The 26,754-nt window shown below is 45.7% G+C and overlaps 1 protein-coding gene across 1 annotated transcript; it reads right to left on the reverse strand.

The window, feature by feature from the left end:
• Positions 1-11,711: 11,711 nt before the first annotated feature.
• On the reverse strand, positions 11,712-25,178 carry LOC105702471 (transmembrane and TPR repeat-containing protein 1). Its single transcript, XM_023431789.1, has 3 exons — positions 25,171-25,178; positions 24,851-25,028; positions 11,712-11,789 (listed from the first exon to the last, which is right to left on the reverse strand). Exons 1-3 carry the CDS (start codon positions 25,176-25,178, stop codon positions 11,712-11,714), a joined length of 264 nt encoding a protein of 87 aa, XP_023287557.1.
• Positions 25,179-26,754: the final 1,576 nt, after the last annotated feature.

Below are 26,754 nucleotides of genomic sequence, written 5' to 3' on the forward strand. Positions count from 1 at the left end.
AAATAAGAAACGAAGACATGGTCAATCACCACTTCGCCTACAATTTGGAAGTGACGTCCCGTCGAAAATTAATACCGATGAATTAACAGCGGAAGGTGATAACGATCGACGCAATAATGGTAACGGAAGCTTATCGAGGCCTTTATAAAAATCCCTGGCCAAGAATTTGCCGCAAAAGTATCTAAAATGTTCCTGAAAGCCGTCATGTTCGCTCAGCCTCGTTGCCTTCAGACCTCCACCCGGGCGAATTTCAGACTACAGCTCAATTTTCAGACGTTTAGTCGACGAGGGGGCGACAAAAATAAACGGCGGCCACGAAACATGTAAATTTCCAAGGCGCCGGGCGGTACAGAATGTCGCGACACGCAAGACAGGCATGTACCCACAGTATTCCGGGTCCTATGTACCGAGAGCCCATGTACACGTGGCCAATGCCGGAAAAGTTAGCGCCACTTTCCGGGGGGGTAAAAAGTGACACGGTGGTTACTCTCTTGGCATCAGGACTCGGCTGAGTTATCTCTCTCTCGAGTATTTGTACGTCGTCGGAGTGATAATTCATCGCCGAACGACGAAGAACTTACGGTGATTTGCATTTCGCCGCCGAGCCCGAGACGATGAGAGAAAATGGGAGAGAAGGAGAGAGGAAACAGAAAGTACACGAGAGAAATGCCGAAAGAGGGACTGGCAGAGTTAGAAGCGGGACCGAGGTAGAGAAAGATAGAGATGACGAGGAAGATGACATGGAAGATACCGAGATGGAGGAGGATCGACGGAGAGGGTGAGAATGAGAATGCTCGAGGAAAGTCAAGAGAGACAGAAAAGATAGACCGAGGGAGAGAATGGAACATGGGAGAGAGCTAGGGAAATAGGAAAAAGACCCAAATGAAGAGAGAGAACACGAGAGATGAAGATAGATCACACAGACGGCAAGAGAGAAAACCAGGTCGAAATAAAGAAACGGGCGAGAAAAAGAAGAGATTACGAGGAGGAATCAAATGGGGAATAAAAGATCATCAAGATAGAAAAAATGAAATAGGGTTCAAGAGTGACAGAGAGGAAGATGGGCAGAGAAAATAGACATACAGGGGGAGGCAGGAGGTCGGGAGAGAAAGAGCGAGAGGGGATAAGAGATGAGGATTTTCTCCGGAAGACATGTCGCCTGTCATGGCCACGTAGCGGTTACGTCCGCGAAATTCCCGTACTCTTTCCCGTGATTATTCAGAGAGCATCCGCAGCGCGAGGGGCCCCGAGAACATGACTTACGAGAATTAACATAATTTATGGAAGCTTAAAGTCAATAGGGTGACTAATAGCTGCGAATCCGCTGCTCGTTTACATGCGCAAAAAGTGGGCCGTAAAAAGTGAAGCTTTAAGGCTCGATGGAGCCACTTAAGGGGGTGTGAAAGTGGCATCCGAAAGGTCCAATCGTTCATTTTCCGCTTTTCTCCAAACTGGGCGTACCGAATCATTTGAAACATTGCAACATGATCATGGAGGCTCTAAGGAAGGTCTTGTCTCTCATGAAATTTCATTTCTTATACCAAATTTTTAAATACCCGTGAAGAAATTTAAAAGAAATGAAATCTCCGAAGTTTTAGGACCTTCTTTATAGTCTCCATATTCACATAGTGAAGTTTGAAACGATTCGATACACCCAGTTGAGGGAGGTTTCATAAACGGGACCTCTTCATGCCACTTTCACATCATAATACTAAGAACTACTGAAATTCATGAACCATCCGTATTCCCTGAGTAGTGGGCCATTTTCAAATTGCACGTTTGTTGTTAGGAATCGCGTTAGTCAGGGGTTAACCCGATAGCGGATTACCCAGAATTACTATCTCCCCCTGCAACCTGGTTTAAGTAGTCTCTTTGAAGCTGGTGAGAGGTACTTCCCGGTCCAGAAGGCACCGCTTGCGAGAACTGAAGTGGCGCGGCCGCCAAGCGGCCGGCTTGGCAACTAAAGGGAACCGATCACGGGATGCAACAATAGCCAGCATTCATTAATCACCTACGTAATGTTAAAACCTCGCGATAAACCAGCCCAAACCAAACTTCATGATCTGCAAACATAGTTTAAGGTGTAACGAAAGGATCATTCTATAGAAATCCAACCTTGAAAATATTTCTGAAGCTTCTATCCAAGTCGGGTACATGGAATCGTTTCAATCTTCGACACATGACCCTAAGGAAGAGCGCGAGGTTCATGAAATTGGTTTTCTACCAAGAACTTTGGTATTCATCCCAGACTAGATCCAAGAACATACGTTCTTCATGAAATTTCATAAGCATCGCGTTCTTCCCTAGGAATTCCATGACCGCGTGCTGCAGCTCCAAATGATTTGGTGCACCCAGTTTGGAAAGAAGTTTCATGAGTACTTTGGATGGTGATATGATACATGTAGAATGGCCCTTTCATAATATCCTGAGAGAATAAGTGAATTGTAATTAAGCTCAAGCTAAGATAATACTCCCAGTCGGAGAGTTCCCCAGTGGAGGAGCCCAAGCACCGTGTCCAAGTAACCAGGTCTGCACCCGAAGGGAACCAATCACAGGGCAGCGCTCCCGGAAGCATGCACTCGCCCATTTCCGGGGTTATACAGACCGTCATCGTCTTGGCGTAGCCTCATTGGTAGCCCTTAAAACAATTTGAGCCCCACCTTGCACCCCGGGGGAAATCCCATTCGCGAGGGAATTCCGGCGGGCATTTACGCGCGGGGGAACTCGATGAAACAATGAAAGACCGCGCCATTCGGGACGCGGGATTATCGATGTTCGATTTATTCCGTAGAAGAGAACCGGCGACGGCCGATGAATATCGGCCCGTCGAGCCATTCTCGGGAAATCCCTTTGTCCGGTTCCCTTCCCCAGCGAGGGTGGCGGCGGTGCCCATACCCTGGGATTTCTCTTAACACTTAAGCACTCACCTCCTGATTGAATGCCAGCAGCGACAGAGGTCGTAAAGAAGGTTTAGGAGCAGGACCGTAACTCCGGTTTCCTTGGCCAGCATCGAGAGCGCACCGAGACAAACGCTGCTCCACACGTATGCCGTCTGCTGCCTAGAAGAGGACCAACCGTAAAGACTCTTTAGCACGGGGATGACTTCTGTTGGAGATAAACCAGACAGCGAAACAGATCTTAACCCGGGATTATTGGCTGACAGATTGATGGCTCTTAACGGGTCAACCCTTTGGCTTAGGGTAGGTCTGGACCTGGGACTGGAAGTGCCTGTTGCGGGTACTTCGGCTACACCACAACAGATCAGATCCGTTCAGATCAGAGCTGACCAGACCAGTCCAGATCCGACTTCTCATGACCCTGGCTACACTTCACCACATCGGATCAGATACTAGCACGAGGGGCTATGTACTTAGAAATCAGTGAAAACGATTTCCTTGCTTAAGAACCGATTGCCTTTGATTCCCTGTCATTCTGGCAGTACTCGGTGGTGTCCAACGATTCCCAGCTGATTTCTAGGTGATTTCAGGCGTTGAAATCCATGATTTCCTGGGTGAATACCTTTTCGTACTAAGTTTAACTTCTCGCGTCAGAGGTTTCAATGGTACACAACCTAGGGAGCACATTTAGGGGGTTTCCAGTGGGTTAGCCTCCACTTCGATCTTATACCACACACTCTCATGAAGCGAGTCGTGGGAATTTCGGATCTTGCTAGACCACTTTGTGTCGCCACCGAAAGTAATACAACCCTGGTAAGAAAATGATGATTGAAGGAAACGCAGAGATTAGCACTGCCCGGACACGCGAGCTGGGTCGCTCGAGCTCGGCCCGGTAATAATTCACCAGCTCTTTTTATCCTCGGCCACATAAAGAAGGACGGGAGCGAAACTCCGAGCTTTCTATCGATTGGACGTAAGCTCCGCTGCCGTGCAGCCTACATGTGGTTTACGTGTCGCGGGATCGCGTTGCGAGTAAGTGCTTATTCACTGGGGTTACGGCTTGTAACCGGACCGGAAGTGAGATAAACCCCTGGATCAAGTCACTTCCGAGATTTCGAAACAGGGTGGACCTATTTTCCGATTAAAGTGCCGGCTGCAGGACCGAGGTCCCATCAGACGAATTCGTTAGCGAGCGAAGTGGTCTTCCCTAAAGTGATGATGAACCCGGTCCTGCGACCGATGGGAACATCGATTGATTGGTCGTCCATGCACCGAGAATTCCTACCTTCGGGATCATGTGTGCGATGCGTACTCGCGTTTGTTAGCTCTGTTCTTCCTTCTTTTACTTTTTACACGGAAGTTTGAAGAGGCTGTGCTTGCCGGTGTATACAGAGCACACACCACAACCCAACCAATCACACCGCTACGCGGTACCCAACTATTCCATTGATGCCACCTACATTTCACAAGTTAATTTGGACTTTGCTGATCCAGATATGAAGGTGTGATAATCCCGGGACATCTTTTCATCCATCTATTTCTGGGGAAAGTGCTGGAGGGACCAGGTTCAGCTCTGTTCTGTCTGATTTTACTTTTAATATGAGAGTGTACACGAGGATGGAACTTGTGCGGTGAACAGGTCATCGTCGAACACTATACCACAACAAAATGCCCAGATAAAGGGGTCATTTTCAGATCAAGTCACTTCCAGGATTTAACAAAAGAGTGGACCTGTGTCCTGATGAGAGCCCTGAAGGAGTCATATTCGTTGAACCCGTTCGTTAGCAAACGAGTTGGTTCTCCCTAAAGTGATGATGAACCCAACCCTACGACTGATGGACACATCGATTGATTGGTCATTCAAGTGCAAGCTGAATGAAGGTCGATAATTTCTGCCTTCGGATTCACAAGTGCAATGTGTACTCAGCCTTTGTTAGCTTTCTACTTTTTGCCTTCACTTTTTACGGGGAAGTTTGAAGAGTCTGTGTCATCCCAGTGTCGCCCCTGCACCAATATTGTTGGGCTCTCTCAAAATGCACCGAATACTGAAAAATTCACCTCCGAATCACAATTACAAGGAGTAAACGTAGATTATATCTCCTTATACGTTCAATTACACTTCCATTAATGCGACAATCGGGACGAATTGAAGCTTTCTCCTTTCATATGAGCAGTTATAGCGCCCCTGCACCAATGTTGTTGGGCGCCCTCAAAATGTACCGAATACTGAAAAATTCACCTCTGAATCATAATTACGAGGAGGAAACGTAAAATTGTACCTCCCTGTACGTTCAATTAAATTTCCATTAGTGCGAGGATATAAAAATTTCCCCCTTTAAAAGCCCTCGGATTTGACTGCATTTCGACTGCGCCGCGCTTCTGTGGGCTCGCCACGCAACATTTAGCAATATTTCCTTCACTCTGCCTGGGCATAAAGTTTCAATATTTCCGCCGGAGTGTATTGCACATAAAGCTTGTATACGTAAGCGTGTCATTAAAACTTTTTTTTTTTAAAGCGCTCATTTCGCGAAGTTACGGTACATAGAGCGTTAATAGGGCGCCCCAAATGTCAGTCGGTGTTCGTTCAGTTCATTTTAGTTTTTCCGCGGAATTTTCACCGAATTAATTAAATCTGGACACGAGGTAAACCAATGTTACATGTACGAGGTTGGAGAGCGTATATATTAAATAAATCCGTAGAGAGAATATACATTTATGTTATAATTACGAAATAAAGTCCCGGAAAAGTCAGCGCAGCGAACGTAAATTCTGCCGCGAAAATGTATTACGTTTGTTATTACTCGAACATTTTAGCCCAATTTTTGTTGGTTGTCCCTTATAGCCTCCACCTTCATGTTATAAAGTTTAAAACTATTCGGTACACTGAGTTCAAAGAAAAGTTTCATAAAGACCTTTTAGACGCCACTTTAACATCTCCTTAAGCCGTAATTAGACATGTTTCATTTTTCCTGTACCTACGCAAAAAGTGGAAATGGAACATATCACATTTAGCGGCCACCAACGAAATTGCAATTGATTAGCCTAAACGAGGTAGGGCAGGGACTCCTAGGGGATACCTAGAAATCCCTGAATCTCCGGAAACGTGGCCAGGACATCCTTTAGAGTGAGGCAGGTCCGGAACTCAGGGCGCACTCGTTCGTGAAAAGGGGTTGAACGAGGCGGGTCGGGGTTGATGGCTCGTCGGTGCGGCAGGAGGCGAGGTGGAAGATTTCTTACAGGGGTCGAGGGGTCGGGATTAAAGCTCCGGGGATAAGATCAATTGAAAAGTTGAGCTTACAATGTCGGGAAATATACGATAACGTAGTGCGCGTTGGGAAGCGTCGTTAAGGAGTTTTCATATCTCCCTCGTAAGGCCGTAAAGGGCCGACCGGGTTGAACGGAGGGCCAACCAGGATGGGGATCACCAGCAATAAAGTCCACAGACCCGAGGAAGGTGTCCAAGTCCTTCCAAGCGAGGTGGCATAGCCTCTAGGAGTCGGGACGTCGCAGCCCCGGAGTCCCGAGGGGCTCCCAGAGGACTTTAATCGATAGACAAAGCTGTTCTAGATAAACAAAAGGTCCTAATCAATTCCCAAAGGACCCCTACTCAAACGGTTCAATGGAAAGAAGCATAACGAGGCTTGAACACCATGCAGTTGGTTCGGGGAGGACACCCCAGGTGGCGCGAGGCGCACTCTGGAAGCCGTGATGCTCCCTATTTGTCGCGTCACCCCTTTCATCCCCTAATCAGGGGCGTAATTAAAGCGGGCGAGGCTGAGCTCGTCCGCAGGACACATAGGGCGTAACGAGAAACCGGGGAGACATCTAATTACAATTTATCATTAGTCCGTAATGCACAAAGGGGTAAAAAACAAGGGCTGCGGAGGGAGTCGGGCCAGGAAGGAAGGGGTTGAAAGAAGCGGATTCCGCGGAGGGCGCTCAAAGGCGGACGGGAGTAATCAATTTCCCGGGTTCGAAGACAAGAAGCTTTAACCCACCGTCCCTTATTCCTACACCCGGGTCCAGCGGTCCCTGCTGGTCCTGGAGAGGATTTTGCTGGGTCCTGGCCATCCGGCGACCCGACCACCCCCTTTTTCCCCTATCCATTTTAACCCCTTCGTATCGGCAACGCGTTACTATCTCGTGTCGCGCAATTTCGCTCCTGCATCAGGTGATGGATGAATGTCCTCTCGCTCCGAAGGGCCATTGTGTCGATATCCGCGGATGAACGGCCCTCGAGAGCTTTTGTCCTTCCTTCGAGACTTCCCCTGACCGAAGAAGCTTCTTAGGCGGTATACACGTTAATAATGGAAAATAAAACAGTATATGGGTGCCCGGTTGGCCATGCCTGTCCTCTGAACATAATTTCATTTGTAATCAATTCTCGGATGTTCGTCGATGATGATGTCTCTTTCCGGCGTCTAGCCAGCTATCGTGAAATTTCCCGAAATTTTCGGTAAATCTCCCCTCATCTAGCCAGAGGCGGGAGCTAGGGTAAATTAGTTTAGTTTATAATTTCCGTGCCGCCATAGCCCCCTCATGAGAATGAATGGGCCCGGTGTTTCGGCGTCAGGCTTCGCCCGGGCGGTAAGCGTCGCGACGCCTCTGATGTATGTTCAGGAGCCAAGTTTCGGGAATTATGTGCCGCGCTTACGCATTTACTACGTTTATTCGAGATAAAGAGAGATAGAGCTTCGATCCGCTTCTTAGGGAACATCGCCCGAACTTCGCGTTCAACAGAACAAGTTTTAATCCAGAGTTATCGCCGCACTCGGTTCGGCGAAAAGGATTTGTGCCCACTCTCTACGACGCTTTTTTCGTATTTTTTTGTTGTTTTACTAAACCCAAGCCAGCTCGGAAGATTTTCTACACCTTCTGTTTCTATACGTAAAGTGTTAGAAACATTCATACACTTTTGGTAGGGAAGGTTGTAATGCAATTATAAGTTTCGTGTCTCAAAAGTGAGTTAGGATGTAGCTCCTGGAGTAAAACACGTTTCTACCTCAATCAACTGATTTTATTCACAAGACGTGATCTTTATTCTACTTTGTAGTCCATCGACCGCAGTCCTCCGGCAAGGAAGTACTCTTCCCCAAAACAGCTGATCTTCATGAAGTACTGTTTCCCAAAACAGCTGATCCTTGCGAAGTACTGTTCCCCAAAACAGCTGATCCTTGCGAAGTACTGCTCCCCAAAACAGCTGATCCTCATGAAGTACTGTTCCCCAAAACAGCTGATCCCCATGAAGTACTGTTCCCCAAAACAGCTGATCCCCATGAAGTACTGTTCCCCAAAACAGCTGATGCTCACGAAGTAATGTTCCCCAAAACAGCTGATGCTCACGAAGTACTGTTCCCCAAAACAGCTGATCCTCGCGAAGTACTGTTCCCCTAAACAGCTGATCCTCACGAAGTACTGATCCCCAAAACAGCTGATCCTCACGAAGTAATGTTCCCCAAAACAGCTGATCATTTCACCACAAGTGCCTCCTAGGGTGACACATGCACGTTCTACCCCAGTCATCACATTTCATTCTCAATCTTCTCCCTTCTACATTGTAGTCAATCGACCACAGTCCTCCAGGAAGGAAGAACTCTTCCCCAAAAGAGCTGATCATTTCACCACATGATCCTCCTGGGGTAAAACGTGCACGTTCGCCCGGGTGTTCAAGAGAATCGTGGATAGTAATCCAAAGTCGCGGCGTCTCATGATCCCATCTCGAATGCTACGATATCCCGAGGGTTCGACACCCCTCGCTCGCCCGGGAGAGCTTAGGGGACAAGTGGATGCAGAACGGGCCGCGTTATCGGGTGCAGTCGGGCGGGCAGCGCATTGTGAACGGGCTTAATCCCTAGGGAGACAGCCCCGATCCAGAGCGAACCCGACTGGCCGCCACAATGGACCTTCGAGAGCGCAAAAGACCGCCGCCGCTGGTGAAGAAACTTTCTTTATTCCCGGCCAGAGTCAAGGGGACTTCCGCTCAAGTTCCTCCGACGCCGGAAACAAAGGAGGACGCCTCGCGCCGGCCGGACTCGCCCCGGTTACCCTCCGACAAATCGCTGCCATTAGTTGCGAGAGTTCCTAACCTAGAAACGGGACTCGTCTTCTAGTAGGGAAACTACTGAGCTCGCAATAGTGGCGGCTGTGGATTCGACAATAGCTGTTAAGGCGATATGAAAGTGGCTTCTGAGAGGTCAATCGTTCCTGAAACTTTTCTCTGAACCGGGTGTATCGAATTCTTTTAAAATTTAAAAAACTTCACTCGGCGTTCATTTACTTTAGAATGAAATATCAATTAGCCTTGCATGTCCGGCGATGAAAATTAATAAATTCTGGAAAACTAAATGACTCTACGTGCAAGTCTTCGCAAAAGAAAATCCCGTGCTCATGTAAACGAGAGTTCATGAGATCTTTTACTTGGCGTTCATTTACTTTACAATGAAATATCAATTAGTCACGTACGTCCGGCGATGGAAATTAATAAATCCTACGAAACTAAACGGCCTTAGGTGCAAGTCTTCGCGAAAGAAAATCCCGTGCTCATGTAAACGAGAGTTCATGAGACTTTTCACTCGGCGTTCATTTACTTTACAATGAAATATCAATTAGTCACGTACGTCCGGCGATGGGAATTAATAAATCCTACGAAACAGTGGCTTTAACGTGATGGCCTTAGGTGCAAGTCTTCCGAAAGAAAATCCCGTGCTCATGTAAACGAGAGTTCATGAGATCTTTTCACTCGGCGTTCATTCGCTGCCATCAGGAGGCGACCTCTCATCAGCAATGCGGTACTAATTCCTTGAGATGGGTACTTCCCGCAGTCTTTGAAAGCTCAGCAGGCTCGGAAAAAAAGCTCGTAGAAGCTCGCACTTAAGATATCCCATATTCCACCCCATTCGGGGAATACACCTCCCCAAAGAAGGTGATCTCACGAGGGTGAGATGTGCACATCTTCGAGAACTTTTTACCGCGTCTGCGGATGCGGAGTTTATTCGAGACGTGAATGGGCCACGAAGTATGTCGTTTTTGCTCCTTAGCCGAGCTTGCCATGAAATGGCCATCATGGAAACGAAGTTTCAACTCCCTGCAGGGCGACAAAACAATCTCGCGTCTCAATTTTGCAAATTTCGAAATGACTCGTCCCACGATAAGGGCAAAACGCGACTCTGCATCTCCGAAACGCAATTTCGTTCCGAAATGCAAATATGTAAGGTCGTGTTTCAGGGTACATGTACTTAGATTCAAATTTCAAGCTGGAAGTTTGTTCTATTCAGGTTCTGAACAAGAACGCGTTCATGTTTATTGCACATGCATCCATTGCAGGCAAGTTCGGAACTAACGTATGATCTCTTTGGCGTTGAAATTTACTTAGATACAGATTTGAAGTAAATAGCGCCGTAATTGAAGTTTGGTCTATTCAGGTATTGAACAGGAACGCATTCATCTTTATTGCACATGCATCAATTGCATGCAACTTCCAAGCTAACGTATGATCTCTTTGGCGTTGAAATTTACACAGATTCAAATTCGAAGCAAATAGCGCTCTAATTGAAGTTCTTTTCAGGTACTGAACAAGAACGCGTTCATGTATATTGTACATCCATCAATTGCATGCAACTTCCAAGCTAACGTATGATCCCTTTAACGTAGACATTTACTCATACTCAAATTTGAGGCAAATAGCGTTGTAATTGAAGTGTATTCCATTCAGGTACTGAACAAGAACACGTTCATCTTTATTGTACATCCATCAATTGCATGCAACATCCGAGCTAACGTATGATCTCTTTGGCATTGAAATGTACTTAGATTCAAATTTGAAGCAAACAGCGCTGTAATTGAAGTTTGTTCTATTCAGGTACTGAACAAGAACGCGTTCATCTTTATTGACATGCATCAATTGCATGCAACTTCCAAGCTAACGTATGATCTCTTTGGCGTTGAAATGTACTTAGATTCAAATTTGAAGCAAACAGCGCTGTAATTGAAGTTTGTTCTATTCAGGTACTGAACAAGAACGCGTTCATCTTTATTGCACATGCATCAATTGCATGCAACTTCGGCGCTAACATATGATCTCTTTGGCGTAGATATTTACAAGTTCGAGGCAGAAGTCCATGTACCTCCTAACTTTGAAACTTGGCGCGAAACTAAGGTATCGGTAAGCCCACCTGGTAAAAAGTTAGCACCGAAGCCCCCTTAAAGTGCAGGTCTATGCTTTGCAGTATTTTATGTGTCCATATTGGTACATGTACTGGAAACCCGCCATTTTCGGGCCGTATGTGAAGATACGACCAAAGCGTCTATGGCCTGCCTATTGGCTAAGAGGGAATCGCGATGGAATGGGCTCCTAAAAGTGATGCATAAAATTCAGGATTTATGGATGGTAAAGAGATAAACAAGGAACATCCACCTGTGTCCTGCCGATTTATGAAGTGTTTCATAAATTTCATGCCGCCCATTTGTTGCACCTCTGGGTAGGACCCTAAGAGCCAAAAATCTGCAACCCTTCCATCTCGAGATTGATTTTTCAAGATTGAACAATCTTGTATTGTCGTTTCGGGATTTTTATGCAAAAGTGGAAGTTTTTAAATAATGAAAAATTTATGAAGTGTTTCATAAATTTCATGCCGCCCTATTTGGCCATTTGTTGTACCTCTGGGTAGGACCCTAAGAGCCAAAAATCTGCAACCCTTCCATCTCGGGATTGATTTTTCAAGATTGAACAATCCCATATTGTCGTTTCGGGATTTTTATGCATAAGTGGAATTTAAAAAAAAATGAAAAATTGGGTTAATCTCCTCGGAACTTTACTCACCCGTGATAGGCGAGAAAGGAGAGCAGAAAGAAGATGCAGGCCAGGACGTCCGCTCTTCCAACTATTCCAGTCACCTGAAATTAGAATAAATAATATTTCATATCATCTATAATTTCATTGTTGCGGAATATTAAACAATAGTTAAACAAGGTGAAGCTGTAATAGCTTTAAAGAATTAAACTTTATATATAAATAAAATCATGCAGTGAAAACTGTTAGAAATATTGTTTGATGTCATGTCATGGTACATAAAGAGTGGATAATATGAGATAGGAAATTATGACTCAAGATAAAATGAATATAAAATAAAAAGAGAAGGAGATTGATTGAATCCGACGTGATAAATGATTTACGAAATATTTTATCGGGGGCCCTTAACATAATACAATTGTGTTATTACATGGTACATAAAGAGTGAATAATACGAAATAGGAAATTACAACTCAAGACAAATTGAATGCAAGATAAAAAGATAAGAAGAAGGGATGAATTCCATCTGATAAATGGTTTAAGAAATGTTTTATCGGCGATAGTTTAACGCAATACAGTTAGATTAATGCGTTGCACGTAGTCAATTAAAGTGCACCGAGGGGCGGTAATGAGGCAGTACATCGTGGAAACTGGAGCATAATTAGTCTACAGCTGGTTTCGCGTTGCCGATATATCGAGTACTCGATCCGAAAGCCTAACATGATCGAACGAGGAGGGAAGTTTCCGGAGCACCGACGAGTCCTAAGACCACTTCCGGCCAAGTCCGGCCATGTACAAGTAATCGTCGCCGATCGACGGCCATTAATTAGTTTCAAGCTGTAAAACGAGCCCACCTGGGGTTTAACGCGTTCCAACTTTTGCCGGAAAAGTTCTAATGGCAAGTTCGTGCGTGGAACCCTTTAAATACCTTCGCGGTGTCAGGCGGGGCCATAAACTTCAAGGTACAGGGCGTTTCAGAACGGGTGTTGACTAGGATACAACATCATATGTACATATGTGTGATTTCCAATTTTTACGCAATTTGCAAGAAAATTAATTTCTTGTCTTCCATACCATGCGTTATGCGATGATGACAGGTTTATACATACACCGGGAGACATCAATGCCCTCCCATCCTGCACAGGCGATGCCGCATCTGCAGGGGAGGCATCATGTCCGCCATTGTACGATATTCGTTAAATACGTTGAAAATATAATAAATTTTCTGCTACTAGGGTAGTTTTATCCCGAAATGGTGGATTTAGGATTCCGGGGAACAGTTTCACCAAGTGCGGCATTCTCGCGGAGGTCGATACTTTCCCTCGGCTGGCTATCCAGGAACAGTGGCTTCATTCATGGCCAATATACTCGGAACGACGACATCGTAACCACGAGACAGCGGGTGCTATCCTGTCAACCAGCTAGGCAGAATCCCTTTGTTAGATACAGTTGGTGCCGCACCACGCCAGCAAATGGACACAATTTAAAAAATGGGGGATATGAACTGTGGGCCGCCACATTTTCGCCGAATGGAACAGAACGATTTAAAAAGTGGTTAAACAGTTTAGGACAACCTGACAATCATAGGCACATGTCAAAATCCTTCCTTGTTTTATAATTAGGAATCATAGGGATGCGAAATTCCCACCTGAGGGGTTAATAGTTCATGAAACTCTGAACTGGGTTCACCAAGTCGTTTTAAGATTTACAACGTGAATATAGAGGCTATAAGGAAGGTCCCGACACTAGATATTTCATCTTCTATAACTAATTTTAAATGTATCTATGAACAGGTTGTGAGAAAATGAAATTCCATGAGTTTCAGGACCTCCCTTATACCCTCCATGTTTACAGTGTAAAGTTTGAAACAATTCCCTGGACCCAGTTCGGAGAATAGTTTCATGAACGAGATTTTATTGACGCCATTTTCCCATCGCCTTAATCACAGGGTACAGGTTATGTTGGTATTTGTCGTTAATGTGTGTAAGTCCAATGTGGGACCAAGCTCGGCATCCATTTTCAGGTTATGTTCAAGGTAAAGAAGACGACGTTGTCTTGCCGCGCGTCGAGACAGGGATACAGCTAAAAAAGAAATTGAGTCCGGGCGCTAAAACAGAAATGAAAGAAAGGCGTCCATGTATATTCCTTGCAATATGGACGCCCAGCAGACTGTAGCTGCTGTTCGAGGTGCCTTCATCTTGGAGGCGTCTGTTCGGGGTGTGTAAGGGTTAACTCAGAGCGCTATGGACAAGGGAGTGTGCCCAGAGTGTGGTTCCCCACGCAATTTCAGAGCCCCAGGCATCCGGGAATGGCGGACTTCTTCCACGAGGAAAATATACCAACACGACAATCTCGTAAGCGCGAAACAGGAAGTTCTTGCACCTTTGATCAGGGTAGCAACCCTTTGATGGGGTCTGGTACCGCACCACGTCCCAGGACCACTACAAGTGTCGATGGTGAGACATAAAACGCGACTGCAGCTCGGATTCTATGAACATTTAAAGGGTCCAATCTCGATGGAATGAAATTTTCAGCGGAATTGAGGTGGACCCGTCGCTTGCTATGCCACGGCAAAGAGTGGATGTGCAAGAAACGGCGTGAAACTGTGTAACGAAACGCATCGTAATACGTTCAGCGAAAAACCACACAACGTCTGTATTGACACAACAACCTGGATCAGCAAAAACACTTTCGTCGCGGATTGGCGTGATCCTGTGGCTGAGACTATTTTTGATGCCACAGCAAGCTCAATCTCTGTGAAAAGAGAGGTGAAGCTTCTCCCAAGAGGGAATCTATTTCCAGGGAATAAAGCTGTCTGAATTTGATACTATCCAAAGAAGCATTCACTCGGAGTAGCATCTCCCTGCGGGGATTGGTGCTTTCAACCCCGTGGGAGCATAGACAGGCTAAGGATTTCCGTCGCAAGTAATGTACACCAGGATGACTAGGTTGCAACCACGCGTACCAAGGTCCAAACCAGTCGGTCTGCAATGCTGGTTTTGTCTAGGGTTTATACTAAGCTCGGGATTAACTAAACGAGACCATCACGAATCAAGAGATGTATAACAACCGGGTAATCAGGCCACCCAACAAATCATCACGCCAAGGACACTTAGAAATGCAGGACCCACGTAAGGCACTAATCTAGGGCAACACCGGACTTGGCAATGTTCCTGAAGTGTCCTCCATCTAGGAATCGATCTCTGGGCCTCGCGGGCAGTAGATGGGTCTCTTTTTCATCTCGCACCCCACACCAATAGGAAACGACGTCGTAACCACGAAACGGCAGGCTTCTACCACGCCGACCTGGTGGTAGCTCTTTGACGGGAGGGTTGGAACCCGAGGTTAACACTTCTCGTGGGTGCGCCTCGGGCAAGCATCTCTTTACGTTCCAGCGGAATCATACTCTTTAATATTACAGAAGGGGGTTCATTAAACCCGCCCCTGAGGTACGCATGAGCAATACACCTGTTACCGTCTTGCACTGCGATGGCTGGGCTTTACGACGTGGTATGACGTCGTTAATCCCGCTGTTTCAATGTCAGTTACTACGGGAAGGTAACAATGACGGGATACGAGGATCCCAGAGAGCTCCGCTTCCGGTGATCTTTAATGTCTCTAAGGGATTTATTGAAGCGGTGCTTCTCACCTCTGCTACCAGGCTGTTAATAATGAATCTTCATTGGAGGTCGCTGGCTTTTCTTCCAGGGACGTGAAGAGCAATTTCAGATATTGCTGGGACCTTTACATGTTATACGATTCGACAATGTCGGCGTAGATCGTCCTCGACTGAGTTGGATGTAGGAAACGTCATTCATGATGCATTGCAATGAAACCGTAAAAGGTGTGCGCATCGAAACTGCAATGAGAAGTATAGGAGTCAGGATAGGAATGCATCGGATGAGTGGATGTTGGACGAATTCATACGTTTCATTCTCTATTCTGCATTAGTTACTTAGATCTTGCTCCCATCAGCAGATTGGTTAAAGTGCGAGAACAAGAGGGGAAATAGGAAGGAAGTTTGACAAGTACGTCCTTCAAAGTAGCGTAATCTTCGTCATGGATGCTGTTCATCTGAGGACACTTTGACGTCTACTGATGCTCCTCCAAGTTTGAGCAGTACCCAAAATGGGAAATGGCGGGGCTGGCAAGTCAGCCACGTTCCTTCAAATTTTACGGTCGTTTGTTCCAAAAGAACGAGCTGCTATTCCAAGCCCGCGTTAAACGTAACCACTGCTTTTACACTCACCCTCGTGGCATTAAACTCAAAGCGAATCTCTTTTCTTGTAGCTTGGCGTTTATCGAGGATTGTAACGATGGTTAAAATGGCGCTTTCAATTCCTGCCCGACGCCAAAGAGGTACAACGAGACGTGGCCAAAATATCTGACGGGGATTGACCCATTTTCCCTGACACTTTTAACAACGTACATGAAGAATTTACGGTAGAGATTGATACCCAATGACGAAAATTAAAAATATCTACGACTGTACGGATTGTTATCTGTAAAAGTGTTGGGGTAGGTCCATGTCCAGTAATAGTTTATCACGTCCCATAAATGCCACTCCTATGTTGTTGCTATCAGTATGTTATGTAGTCGTTACTTTTTATGCGAGACAGTTCCATCAACATTATGATTCGGGTGTAATGTCCCAGCGGTCCATAACATCAGTTACAATGCTGTACAAGTGATGTTTAAAGTACATTACATCAAATGTGTGTCCAACATGAACTGTAAACTAGGGATGATTCAAGCCCCATTCAGTAAAGTTGCCATTATTCGTATGCACTTTCTTTAAAATTAAACATATTTATTTATGAGCCGGTTACAGCAACTATGACTAGTGTACTGTTTACAGATTCACTGTCAGTGGTGTTAGTTGATTTTTGTTAACTATCTCTTGGTGGGATGAAGATTGAGTTCATTTGTCATTACGTTGATCGTGGATTAACTAGTTTGGAATAGGGGACTTAATTGATGTTATTAAGATTGTTGATGCAACTTAGTACAGGTATCCGTCAATACTGATCCAATTTCCAAATGAATTGTTCTAAGTGCAGCTCCCGATGAACTTTTTCCAAGTGCACGTCACGACTACCATGTGATTCTATGGCCGGATGCACTTCCTCCAGGAAGATCCGGGATTCCTGGGCTGCAATCTTGTCGCTCTTAGGGGCTCCCGAGGGACCAACCCCGCTTTGTCACTTTGTCGAGAACCTAATAATCGAAAACGTTTCGTGGGCCCCCTCGTGACTCGGAAGCAGAGACTCCTCTCGTTCTCGGTTTCTTTTTCTCTTTCAGCAAGCGCCTGGACGCCATCCGGAAAACTTGGGCACCCAACGCTGCAGCAATATACCTTAATGAAACGTCCAACCGCTTGTGAGAGGGCTGCCCGGGATGACCAGGGTCCAGTCTCTTTCCTCGATTTGTCCACAATTACGATCCCTGGAACCTCCTGTCGTTTACCGGATTTTCGCTCCACCACGGAGTGATGATGTCCGGACAACTCTTCCACTTCCACTTCGTGGGAGTGCTCCTGAAAGCTGTTTCTTGTTCTAGGGTTTCGCACGTGTGCAGCGTTGCTGGGACGTATCTCATAAAGAGGCACCTATTTCCTTGCTGCTGGAAGGAAGGCATCCCAAAACGCTGTCGAATAATCTAGGAACTATCGTCTTTGCTCTTAACGTGTGATGTGATAGCAACCCTTCCAGTTCTAAAGTGCCGAAAGTTGTTTCATGTTCTAGGGATTTACATGAAGCATTGTTAGGGATGCACCGCATAATATAGAACTTCCTACTTGCAGTCCCAAGGAAGACACAGCAATACGATCTAAAAAACGTTGATGGACACAACAACACCCCGCGTGGCAGCTATAAAAGGGACTTGATTGAAACGCGTCTAATAAATTGCACAAGTGGAAATTATTAACAGATAACTGTCTGGCACGAGTCACTTATCGTCGAAGGTTAAACTAACGCCACTTCGCCTTGAAGTGATAAATTACGAGATAATGAATTACGGCGATCGTCCTTGCTCTTAATGTGTGATGTGATAGCAACCCTTCCAGTTCTAAAGTGCTGAAGGTTGTTTCATGATCTAGGGATTTACATGAAGCATTGTTGGGATGCATCCCATAACGAAGAACTTCCTACTTGCAGTCCCAAGGAAGACACAGCAATACGATCTAAAAAACGTTGATGGACACAACAACACCCCGCGTGGCAGCTATAAAAGGGACTTGATGGAAACGCGTCTAATAAATTGCACAAGTGGAAAACCCTGATTTAATTATCAACTACATAGACCAGCGATGTCCAAGATTGACTTGCTCATATCTTTCTCTACTCCGTCTGTCGTAAAGGGTTAAGTGTTAAATCCACTTCGTCTTCGGTGACAAATTGCGTGGGGAATAATTAACCGCAGCCGACTTCCCCTGCATCTGACGCGTGTCGGAGCTGACGTAGCGGATTGGTTAGCACCAGGAGAAATCGCACACGTTAGCAGCTTGTAACGGTATGGGAATTAGGGTCGGGAAGGGTTGCAAAGACGATTGGTAAAGGGTTGCGATACCATCACCCTCGAGTCGCACATGGTCAGGCTCGCGTTACTACAACTCAAACATTTACATAACGCCATGATAGCGCGACCATGAGTTATGCCGGCTAATGCACTTCTAGACCAGTCGTTCCTGTTAACCCTACCACACCCTTAACAGCCCAAACATACATCTCCCGAGGGTACGATGCATCGTGAGCAGCGTTAACGGAGTCCCACCCCTGGGTATCTCTTCTGACATAAAGGTGGAGGCTGATCGATGATCACCACCCCCAAGAAAGTGCCCAGAATCGTTGCTGGCCATTTGGCAAGCCAAATGAACAATTGTTCCACAATTGTCCATTGGACAAATTCTGTCGTTCTTGTAGGCGATCATCAATCTAACGTCAGAATAAAGAACGTCGTTAAATGAAAGTCGATTTTTGTACGGGAGAAGCAACAGGCACAGTTTAAAATTGAAATCCTACTTTGTCCCGTACGCGTTTAGCCCACAACAATTAAGCGAAATGAGTCGTCCGCAAATATTAATATTAAATAAAGGCGAGGAAGACTTCGCTCTCAAAGCGCAATCTCCCTGATAAGAGCAGCGCTCCACTCTGAGGTATTTTATTTACATGATCCCTGGCAGCAACACAAGAGATGAAAAGGAATCTATTCAATTGAAAAGTCTGAGAGTCTTTTTACCGTAGAAAAAGAAAGTCCCAACAAGGCCGTCGGAGTGTGCTTTCCGAGTCGCTTAATTGTTTACGACTGCTTTCGAATCCTTTAGGTCGGTCCTTTAATGAACTTCCATGGGGATTCATTACGCCTCGAGGTGCGTTCCTCCACCCTCGAAATACCGAAATTGTGTCCTGACTGACGTATTTTCATGCCGCTCCCTCTTAAGGTGATATCAAAGTGACACCTGACGAGTTTCATTTATGAAGCTTCTCTCCGAACTGGGTGTACCGAACCATTTGAGATTTCATCTCGTCAATGTGGACGCCCTAATGAAGAGCCTAACTCCCTGATATTTTATTTCCTTTACATTTTTATGCCAATGTTTAACTTCTTAAAACCAGGTGAAACTTCAAACGATTGGGTACACCCAGCTCGGAGGAAAGTTTCATAAACGCGACTTCTTTCACATCTTTTTAACTCTTTCGTGACTCCGTCAAGTTAGGTCGTGGCAAGAAAGTTGGTCGGGAGGAGTTCTTTGCTGATGTCTCAAATAGGAAGGATCATGCGACATGTTGAAAAGGTTTCGAAGGGAGAATGAAAACGTTTTTAATTTTTTTTCCAGGTGTCCGGATCATTCTCCGTCTGCCAAGACATGTTTTGGATATGTAGTTCATCATTTCCGTCCATAAATGACATAAAGTTCACTCCTTTTCGCCAGTGAAATTACTCCAGGATGCAGCTCCCTATTTCTCCTGGACTCCTCCACCCTGGGATTCATTCCCGATAGAAAGTTCCCAGACCTGTACATTTTCGGAGTCGTCGAATGAATTAAAAGAAGCTCCAAGATTCACCTTTGAAGAGAAAGCCCCTCGATTATCCTTCCCGAAAGTTTCCCCCGTAGACGGGGAAAGGGGTTGGTGGGGTTCGACGTGTAAACGATGTTCCCTAGACTGTCCATTGTCCTGGGGCGCGATAATTCTTTCCACCCCAACTCCCCGTGAAACTTTCGGCTCGACTTGGTCTTCCATAAATCTGAGATAAATCACTTTAACCTCGGGCTGCTGCCTCCAGGACGTCGTCGGCGTCCTCGACGTCGACGGCGTTCATGGTATTCGTTTCTTTGCTGATTAAGGTGGATGTATAAGGTCCCTTCGCGTTGTCTGCACTTTCCACCCTCGAGTGTAACGAGTGTATTACACTTTCCTTCAAAGGTGCAGAAGGGTAGGTACCCTTCCGTCGACGTCCCAAACCCCAGGAAGCTGAAGAGAGCACAAGATGCTCGAATCGGATGATGATGGAAATGCTACCTCCATTATTCCTTACTTATCCTTACTTACTAAATTATTGTATTCCACTAGGGTATCTTGCGCACTTCCTCGGAACTAAGTTCCTCAAGGTGCCAAGACCGAATTCGTAAATTCAAGCCAAGAATCCTAAGTAAGCATTTCCCCATTTGCGGAATGGCTCCGTGTCAGGTTATCAGCTGATCGATATAATCGCCCAGGAGTATGAGTTTCCGAAATTCCTAGGGCCTCGATAAGAATGAAATCCACGGGGGTTGAACTTCCCCCGGAAATAAGAGAAGCGATTTTTACGAGTGGGCCGCGACATCGAATTCCCGAATTCTCCTGCATCGGGGGAATTTCAGTCCGGATAGCCTTCGATACCGTATCGTAACCGACCCCATTTCCCTAACCCCTTGCCGCCCCCGACATTTACTTTAAACCCCGATAGAATAAAGCGCCCGTTCGTTACCGCACCCTCTTTCCTTTATCCTCCATTTTCTGGCGCTATTTATGAGACCCCTGGATGTCCAGCACCCCGATCTCCCTTTTTCGGATTTCCTCATCGTCCGAATGTCTTTTTTAGGAAACTTCTCTCGAACCGGATGTCTTTCTTAGGGAACTTCCTAATCCATCTCGAAAATAAGCTGGATGAAAATTACTATTGCTTCATTTCCTTTATCCTCAATTTTCTGGCGCTATTTATGAGACCCCTGGATGTCCAGCACCCTGATCTCCTTTTTTCGGATTTCCTCTTCGTCCGAATGTCTTTGTCAGGAAACTTCCTAATCCATCTCGAAAATAAGCTGAACAAAAATGACACAGTTGCCATTTCCTTAATTCCCGAAAAGTCGTAAATTTCTCGCAAATGTTTCCATCTTTCGCTAAGTTCATTTCTGACACTTTGAAAACTCAACTCGTTGCCTCGTTTGATCTTCCATGGCATCGATTTTTCTTTTATTGAAACTAGTACTTCATTCTGTTGCCTGACCTTAACAATAAATATATAAACGAGCTTTAAAGATACCAGGAAACTAAAAATTAATAACTTGAAAATGTTGCAAGGTGTCGTAAGGTCATTTGCATACAGCGTTTACGAAGGTTGCTTGTAGGTAGAGGATGGATATATGTTTTAGAAAAACGCTTCTCGTGTATATACGTATATATACTTGAAAAATTCGTCCCTTGGGCAAGATTCAATAAACGCGGTAAGAAACGAACGAGTCCCCTGTGCGTCCTTAGAATATGATCAGAAAGTAAATGGAGGTCCAGGGTTGCGTGTTAACTGTACATATAAAGTAGAAAAGCCTCATCCCTATGATTTACATTTTTCCGATCAGGGAATTCCCCTGTGCCAATAATGTATAAAATGGACGGTAGTTCTTTCCAAAATGAAGTCCTATAAATCACAGCTCCCGAGAAAGATTGTAATGATACCTTAAACAGTACATTTACTGCCAGTGCTTAAATAATTTCCATTGTTGTCTTGGGAAATTACACTCCAGAATTAACCCACTGAGCAGCCATTTAGCGTTTGGTTCGCCCTTAATTTGATTAATCGCAAAGTGAACCTAACATAATGAAGAAGGCAGGCTAAAGATGATCGTCATAAGTGAAACACAACAAATTAGCACTTCTAATTGACTTCACTGCTGGTGAGTCATGAAAAAGAAGGCTAAGTCCTCCTAGGTCAGGCGCAATAAATCATTGTTTCTGGAAAAAGATACGGTAACTTCAACAGTCCCATTATTGCTGGGACATTACTCCGATAATCAGCATAGCTGCCCTGGCAAATTGTACTTAACTTCGGAGTTATCACCGCAATTCAACAAGCAGACATCCAAGGGGTTAGCCCGCTTCTAATTTAACTTATAGTCAGATGGGCCGGCTTTCGCCTTCCGTTTCAATTTCCCGCGAAGCATATATCACCGTCCACCCCTCTCTGACCCCGTCACTCTGTCCGTAAGATCTCTCCAGGCGAAGTGCTGTCAAGGGGTTGGGATGCAAACACGTATAAACCCCTAGGGATCGTTCCCATAAACCCAGGACCCCAATGGTCGGACACCCAACTCGGGCGGGTCCGACTTTTTCGGGTTCCTGGATTAACTTTCAGCTTTGGGCTCACCCCATCAGAGTGGAGAACATTTACGACCACGTTGCTACGTTTTCGAGACGTCAGCTACACGCACTCGCCCTGGGGATGATTCGCCTTATCAAGGCAGAGCACAAGATAAACGTGAAATGTGGTTTTTTCAGCTGTTTAAACCTCTCGAGATCAGACGTACTAATTTTAACCCCATGGTCGATTTTAAGATGACGTTAAAGTGGCACCAAAGAGGTCTGGTTCGTGAAACTTTTCTCCTTCAATTCCCTGCACGTTGTACACATATGACCTGCGACTCCAACCCAAACATGCCATGCCCCATCTGATCTGTTCATCATTCCAATTTCTTATGGACGTGTTCCCTTCATTAACCAATTGGGGTCTATGATGTATGGAGTCGATCATCAGAAGTCCCTAGGACACACAACATCCCAGAAGCTTCATATGAGGCATCCAAACTTTAGTGACCAAGTTGCACCGCACTTCATGAACCCACTTGCGCGTAACAAACTTTGGCTCCCTAGCATTAAAGCTATCTCGAAGTATCTTGGCTACAAATCCCCCAGAAGACGGTTCAGGTAAAAACGCCTGTCTGGCCTTGACCCAACAATACAAAGTCAAGGTATAAATTCGTCATTGATTTAAGAAATTACTCCGTACCATCACGCCGATGAACGAATGGAAGCATCTAGCCTCGAAATTGGGATTTCTACCGCAGAATCGTTTCAGCTCCCTACACCCAACAAGTTAGTCCGGTGGATTAACCACGCGAAGTCAAGTGGCCGGTGTGTCATCAATGTTGCACACAAGAGAGAGAGCGGCGCTTCCAACAATCAAGCCAAACCCTACCCTACCAGTTGGTCATTTCAATTTGCGACAGAGTCGACGCGTTCCTTCCATCAAGGAATTGGGGTCCCTGGAGCATCGCGTTGATCATTTGAGCAAACACGAGCGCACCGCAAACTGGTCCGACAAGGGGAAACAACGCGTTGCGTGATCGCAGCCGAAGCTACAAGGTGACGTCGGTGTATGTACACCATCGCGATGTACGGGAGATACCAGACCGGGATGTTACGGGATGCAGTGCGTGACCAGCAAGCTGACCGAGCCTACAATGGACACAAAGAGAGGGGAGAGCAGGGGCACGTGGAACAGAAACAGTTGAAATTGCTCTAGAATTATTCCGAGGCACGTAGTGCACGCTACCAGGAGTTGCGGACCTAATGAAAGCGTTCTCCGTGGAATTCAAGTTGGTCCGAAGAAGGAGAAGCCCTTCCAAATTCAACTTAGATCTTTCACGGATGATGTTACCTAAATGACGAATGCCAATCAAATCAGCTATACAGAGAAAAGTCCTGGGGTTAAGAATGAAGGAACTGGAATTACAGATAAAGACTTTACTCTCCTAAACATCACCGCCTACCCCATCAACTGATCAGCCACAATATCAAGGGTTGCTGTCATCACGTAGCAGCGGCTCTATCACCAGCTCGCTTTTTCGAGATTAGGCCAAAGGGCATAATTACTTCTGCGCTCTCGCTTCACCATTCAGACCTAATGAAAGCGTTCTCCATGGAACTCAAGTTGGTCTGAAGAAGGAGAAGCCCAACGGCCCTTCCAAATTCAACCTAGATCTTTCACGGATGATGTTACCTAAATCACGAATGCCAATCAAATCAGCTATACAGAGAAAAGTCCTGGGGTTAAGAATGATGGAACTGGAATTAAAGATATTAAAATCAAGAAGCCTAATCCTCGGGAAACACCTGTTCATTAAGAGTGGATTTTAGTCTCCTAAACATCACCGCCTACCCCATCAACTGATCAGCCACAATATCAAGGGTTGCTGTCGTCGCGTAGCAGCGGCTCTATCACCAGCTCGCTTTTTCGAGGTTAGGCCAAAGGGCATAATTACTTCTGCGCTCTCGCTTCTCCATTCTTCCCCTCTTTTCCCGCTCTTTTGTCCAGCCGAATCGAATGGCCGCGATTGTCCGAGAATAATCGGCCCGTCCGAACGCGCCTTGTCGATTGCATTAATGATTATTATGCCCTGCCGTTGTTAACTGACAGGTTTTGTAAGCCCGAAGAGGACGAGGAGGGAGAAATGATCCACGGATCCCGGAAACGTTTGCACATCCGCGAGGGCGTTAATTTCATCCTGGCAGAGTGTGCACCTGGAGGTTCGCCATTGTCGGCAAAATCACCCCGGCACGCATTGATATGGACCCCAGAGGCATTGTTGATACCTTCGCATGTCTGCTATCAACTGCTGATACTGGAAAACTTTTTTACTCAACGCATACTATTCAAATGCCCCAATTTCGAGTCTCGACACAAGCCTTGGGAGTGGTGTGTACAATCTCTCTCTGCGGGTAAAATGCGGGATGATAACAACAAACAAAATGTTGAGTGTTGATAAACCCCAAAAAAATACTTTTGGTTCATCACTCATGTATTCATTTCTACCTTCATCAATACTATTTCATCTACTTTTTATCCTTATCAACACTGGTTTAAAAATGTATTTCTTCGTTTTATCAACACTTAATTATCAATTACTTACCGCCTCGGTGTGAACAGGGTGCGCCGCGAAAAGAAGACCAGTTAATGCTGCAAATCCGGGGCGAAGAGATGCAACTGCAAGGCTGACTCTGGTCACCAGAATGCATGCAGCTGCATGTAATGCAATGTTAGTTGCATGGTACCACATCGGCGTCAAGCCTGCCGTTAAATAATTCAACCTGAAATAAGAAAAGAAGAAAAAAAGTGAAGATAAAGTTCTGCCGACGTTTTCTTTCTTCTTCAATAAAATGAACATCGGTACAGATTACCCATTTATGAAATAAGACACCCTGATGAAACTGCCCATGTAAATTTACATACTCGATCATTGGTTATTTGGCGCCAGAATAAATTACAACAAATTACAAAATTTAACTATCTAGCCGCGTTTTACCAAACGCCGGATTTAATGATCCGGCTACCCTCCCACGTAATCCGTTCACCAGGAGACCATCCGCGAACATCCAGAAGTGAAACACCATTTCCTGGGATGACCGAATGAGCCTTTTCATCGGCATCGGTATATATTTAATCCACGGATGATTTATTTATCCAATTTGGGGACGCACGTCATTGCCTAAGCCGAGCTAATCCTCGGCAAGAACGAGGGAGCGATCGAGTCGTGTAGCGACACTTAAACGCATTAAGCACCATAAAGCCGCCGATTGACGAGGTGCTCTCTCGTTTCGCATAATAGAATTCGGATGAGTGACGTTAATACGAATAGGCGATCGAATCCGGGTCTCCGGCATCACCTCAACCGAGCGTAATGGACGCTCGGCAGGGAAGATTAATTCTGCGAGGATTGATTAGCCAATAATTGGTAGCACCCACCCGAGCCGTAATTTCGTCTTGGTGGAGTCGCGGCCGTTACGCATCCGTAATTATTGTTCGCGGCTTTGGGTTTTCATTAGATTTCCCAGAGAAAACGAGAAAACCTGGAATTACGTTTTCATGGCCAGGAACGACTGATTTAAATTTGGTACCGTTCGTATTTCTTTGGTACCGTTCATATTTCTTTGGTGTCGTTCGTATTTCTTTGGTACCGTTCATATTTCTTTGGCGCCGTTTATGTTTCTTTGGCGCCGTTCATATTTCTTTGGCGCCGTTCATATTTCTGTGGCGCCGTTTATGTTTCTTTGGCACCGCTCATATTTCTTTAGCGCCGTTCATATTTCTTTGGCACCGTTCATATTTCTTTGGTACCGTTCATATATCTTCGGCGCCGTTCATATTTCTTTGGCGCCGTTCATATCTCTTTGGTCCCGTTCATATTTCTTTGGCGCCGTTCATATTTCTTTGGCACCGTTCATATTTCTTTGGTATCGTTCATATTTCTTTTCTTGCGAAATGACTGGAAATCATTGGAAGTCACCAAAACAGCAACACTTTTAAGGCCGAACGTCGTTACCGAATCGCATTATTGTTTTTTATATAAAATAAATGGCAATCGGCTCTCAAAGAAGGAAATCATCATCACATGAAATCAAAGGCAATCAACCCTTAAAGAAGGAAATCGCTTTCACTGATTTTCCAGTGAATAGTCCCTCGCATCCAGCAGGTCCGATCAATCTAGTCCCAGAACGAGACAGGCTGACAATTAATGCTGCGAAGTTGCTGCGGTTTGCCGAATTCGGGAATTCCCCAGTGCTGGTCCCAGTCTAGGGATATCAGTCCGGTGTTAATCTAGTCCCGTCCGATTCGAGGGAACGTCTCCGCTTGCGGAAGGACCGCAGCGGGATTTCGGCCGGGATTCCCGCGGATTAAGGGGGGAATTAGCGATTCACTAGGTAGACGTACAAGCGACAGCTGGAAAGCGTCGCGACGCCCGAATCCGCGAATCCGCGAAACGCCGCGTCGCTGGATCTCCCTCAGGAGAGGGAATTCCGACACCGATTTACAAGG

The sequence above is a fragment of the Orussus abietinus genome, unplaced genomic scaffold, assembly GCF_000612105.2.
Source record: "Orussus abietinus isolate OABI.00-Male unplaced genomic scaffold, Oabi_2.0 scaffold169, whole genome shotgun sequence".
NCBI classification, from domain to species: Eukaryota; Metazoa; Arthropoda; class Insecta; order Hymenoptera; family Orussidae; genus Orussus; species Orussus abietinus.

Excerpts from the sequence above, each read along its gene's own strand:
- LOC105702471 (XM_023431789.1), bottom strand. Across the intron at positions 11,790-24,850 it reads ACCCTGTTCACACCGAGGCG|GTGACTGGAATAGTTGGAAG; the intron begins GTAAGTAATTGA and ends TTCTAATTTCAG.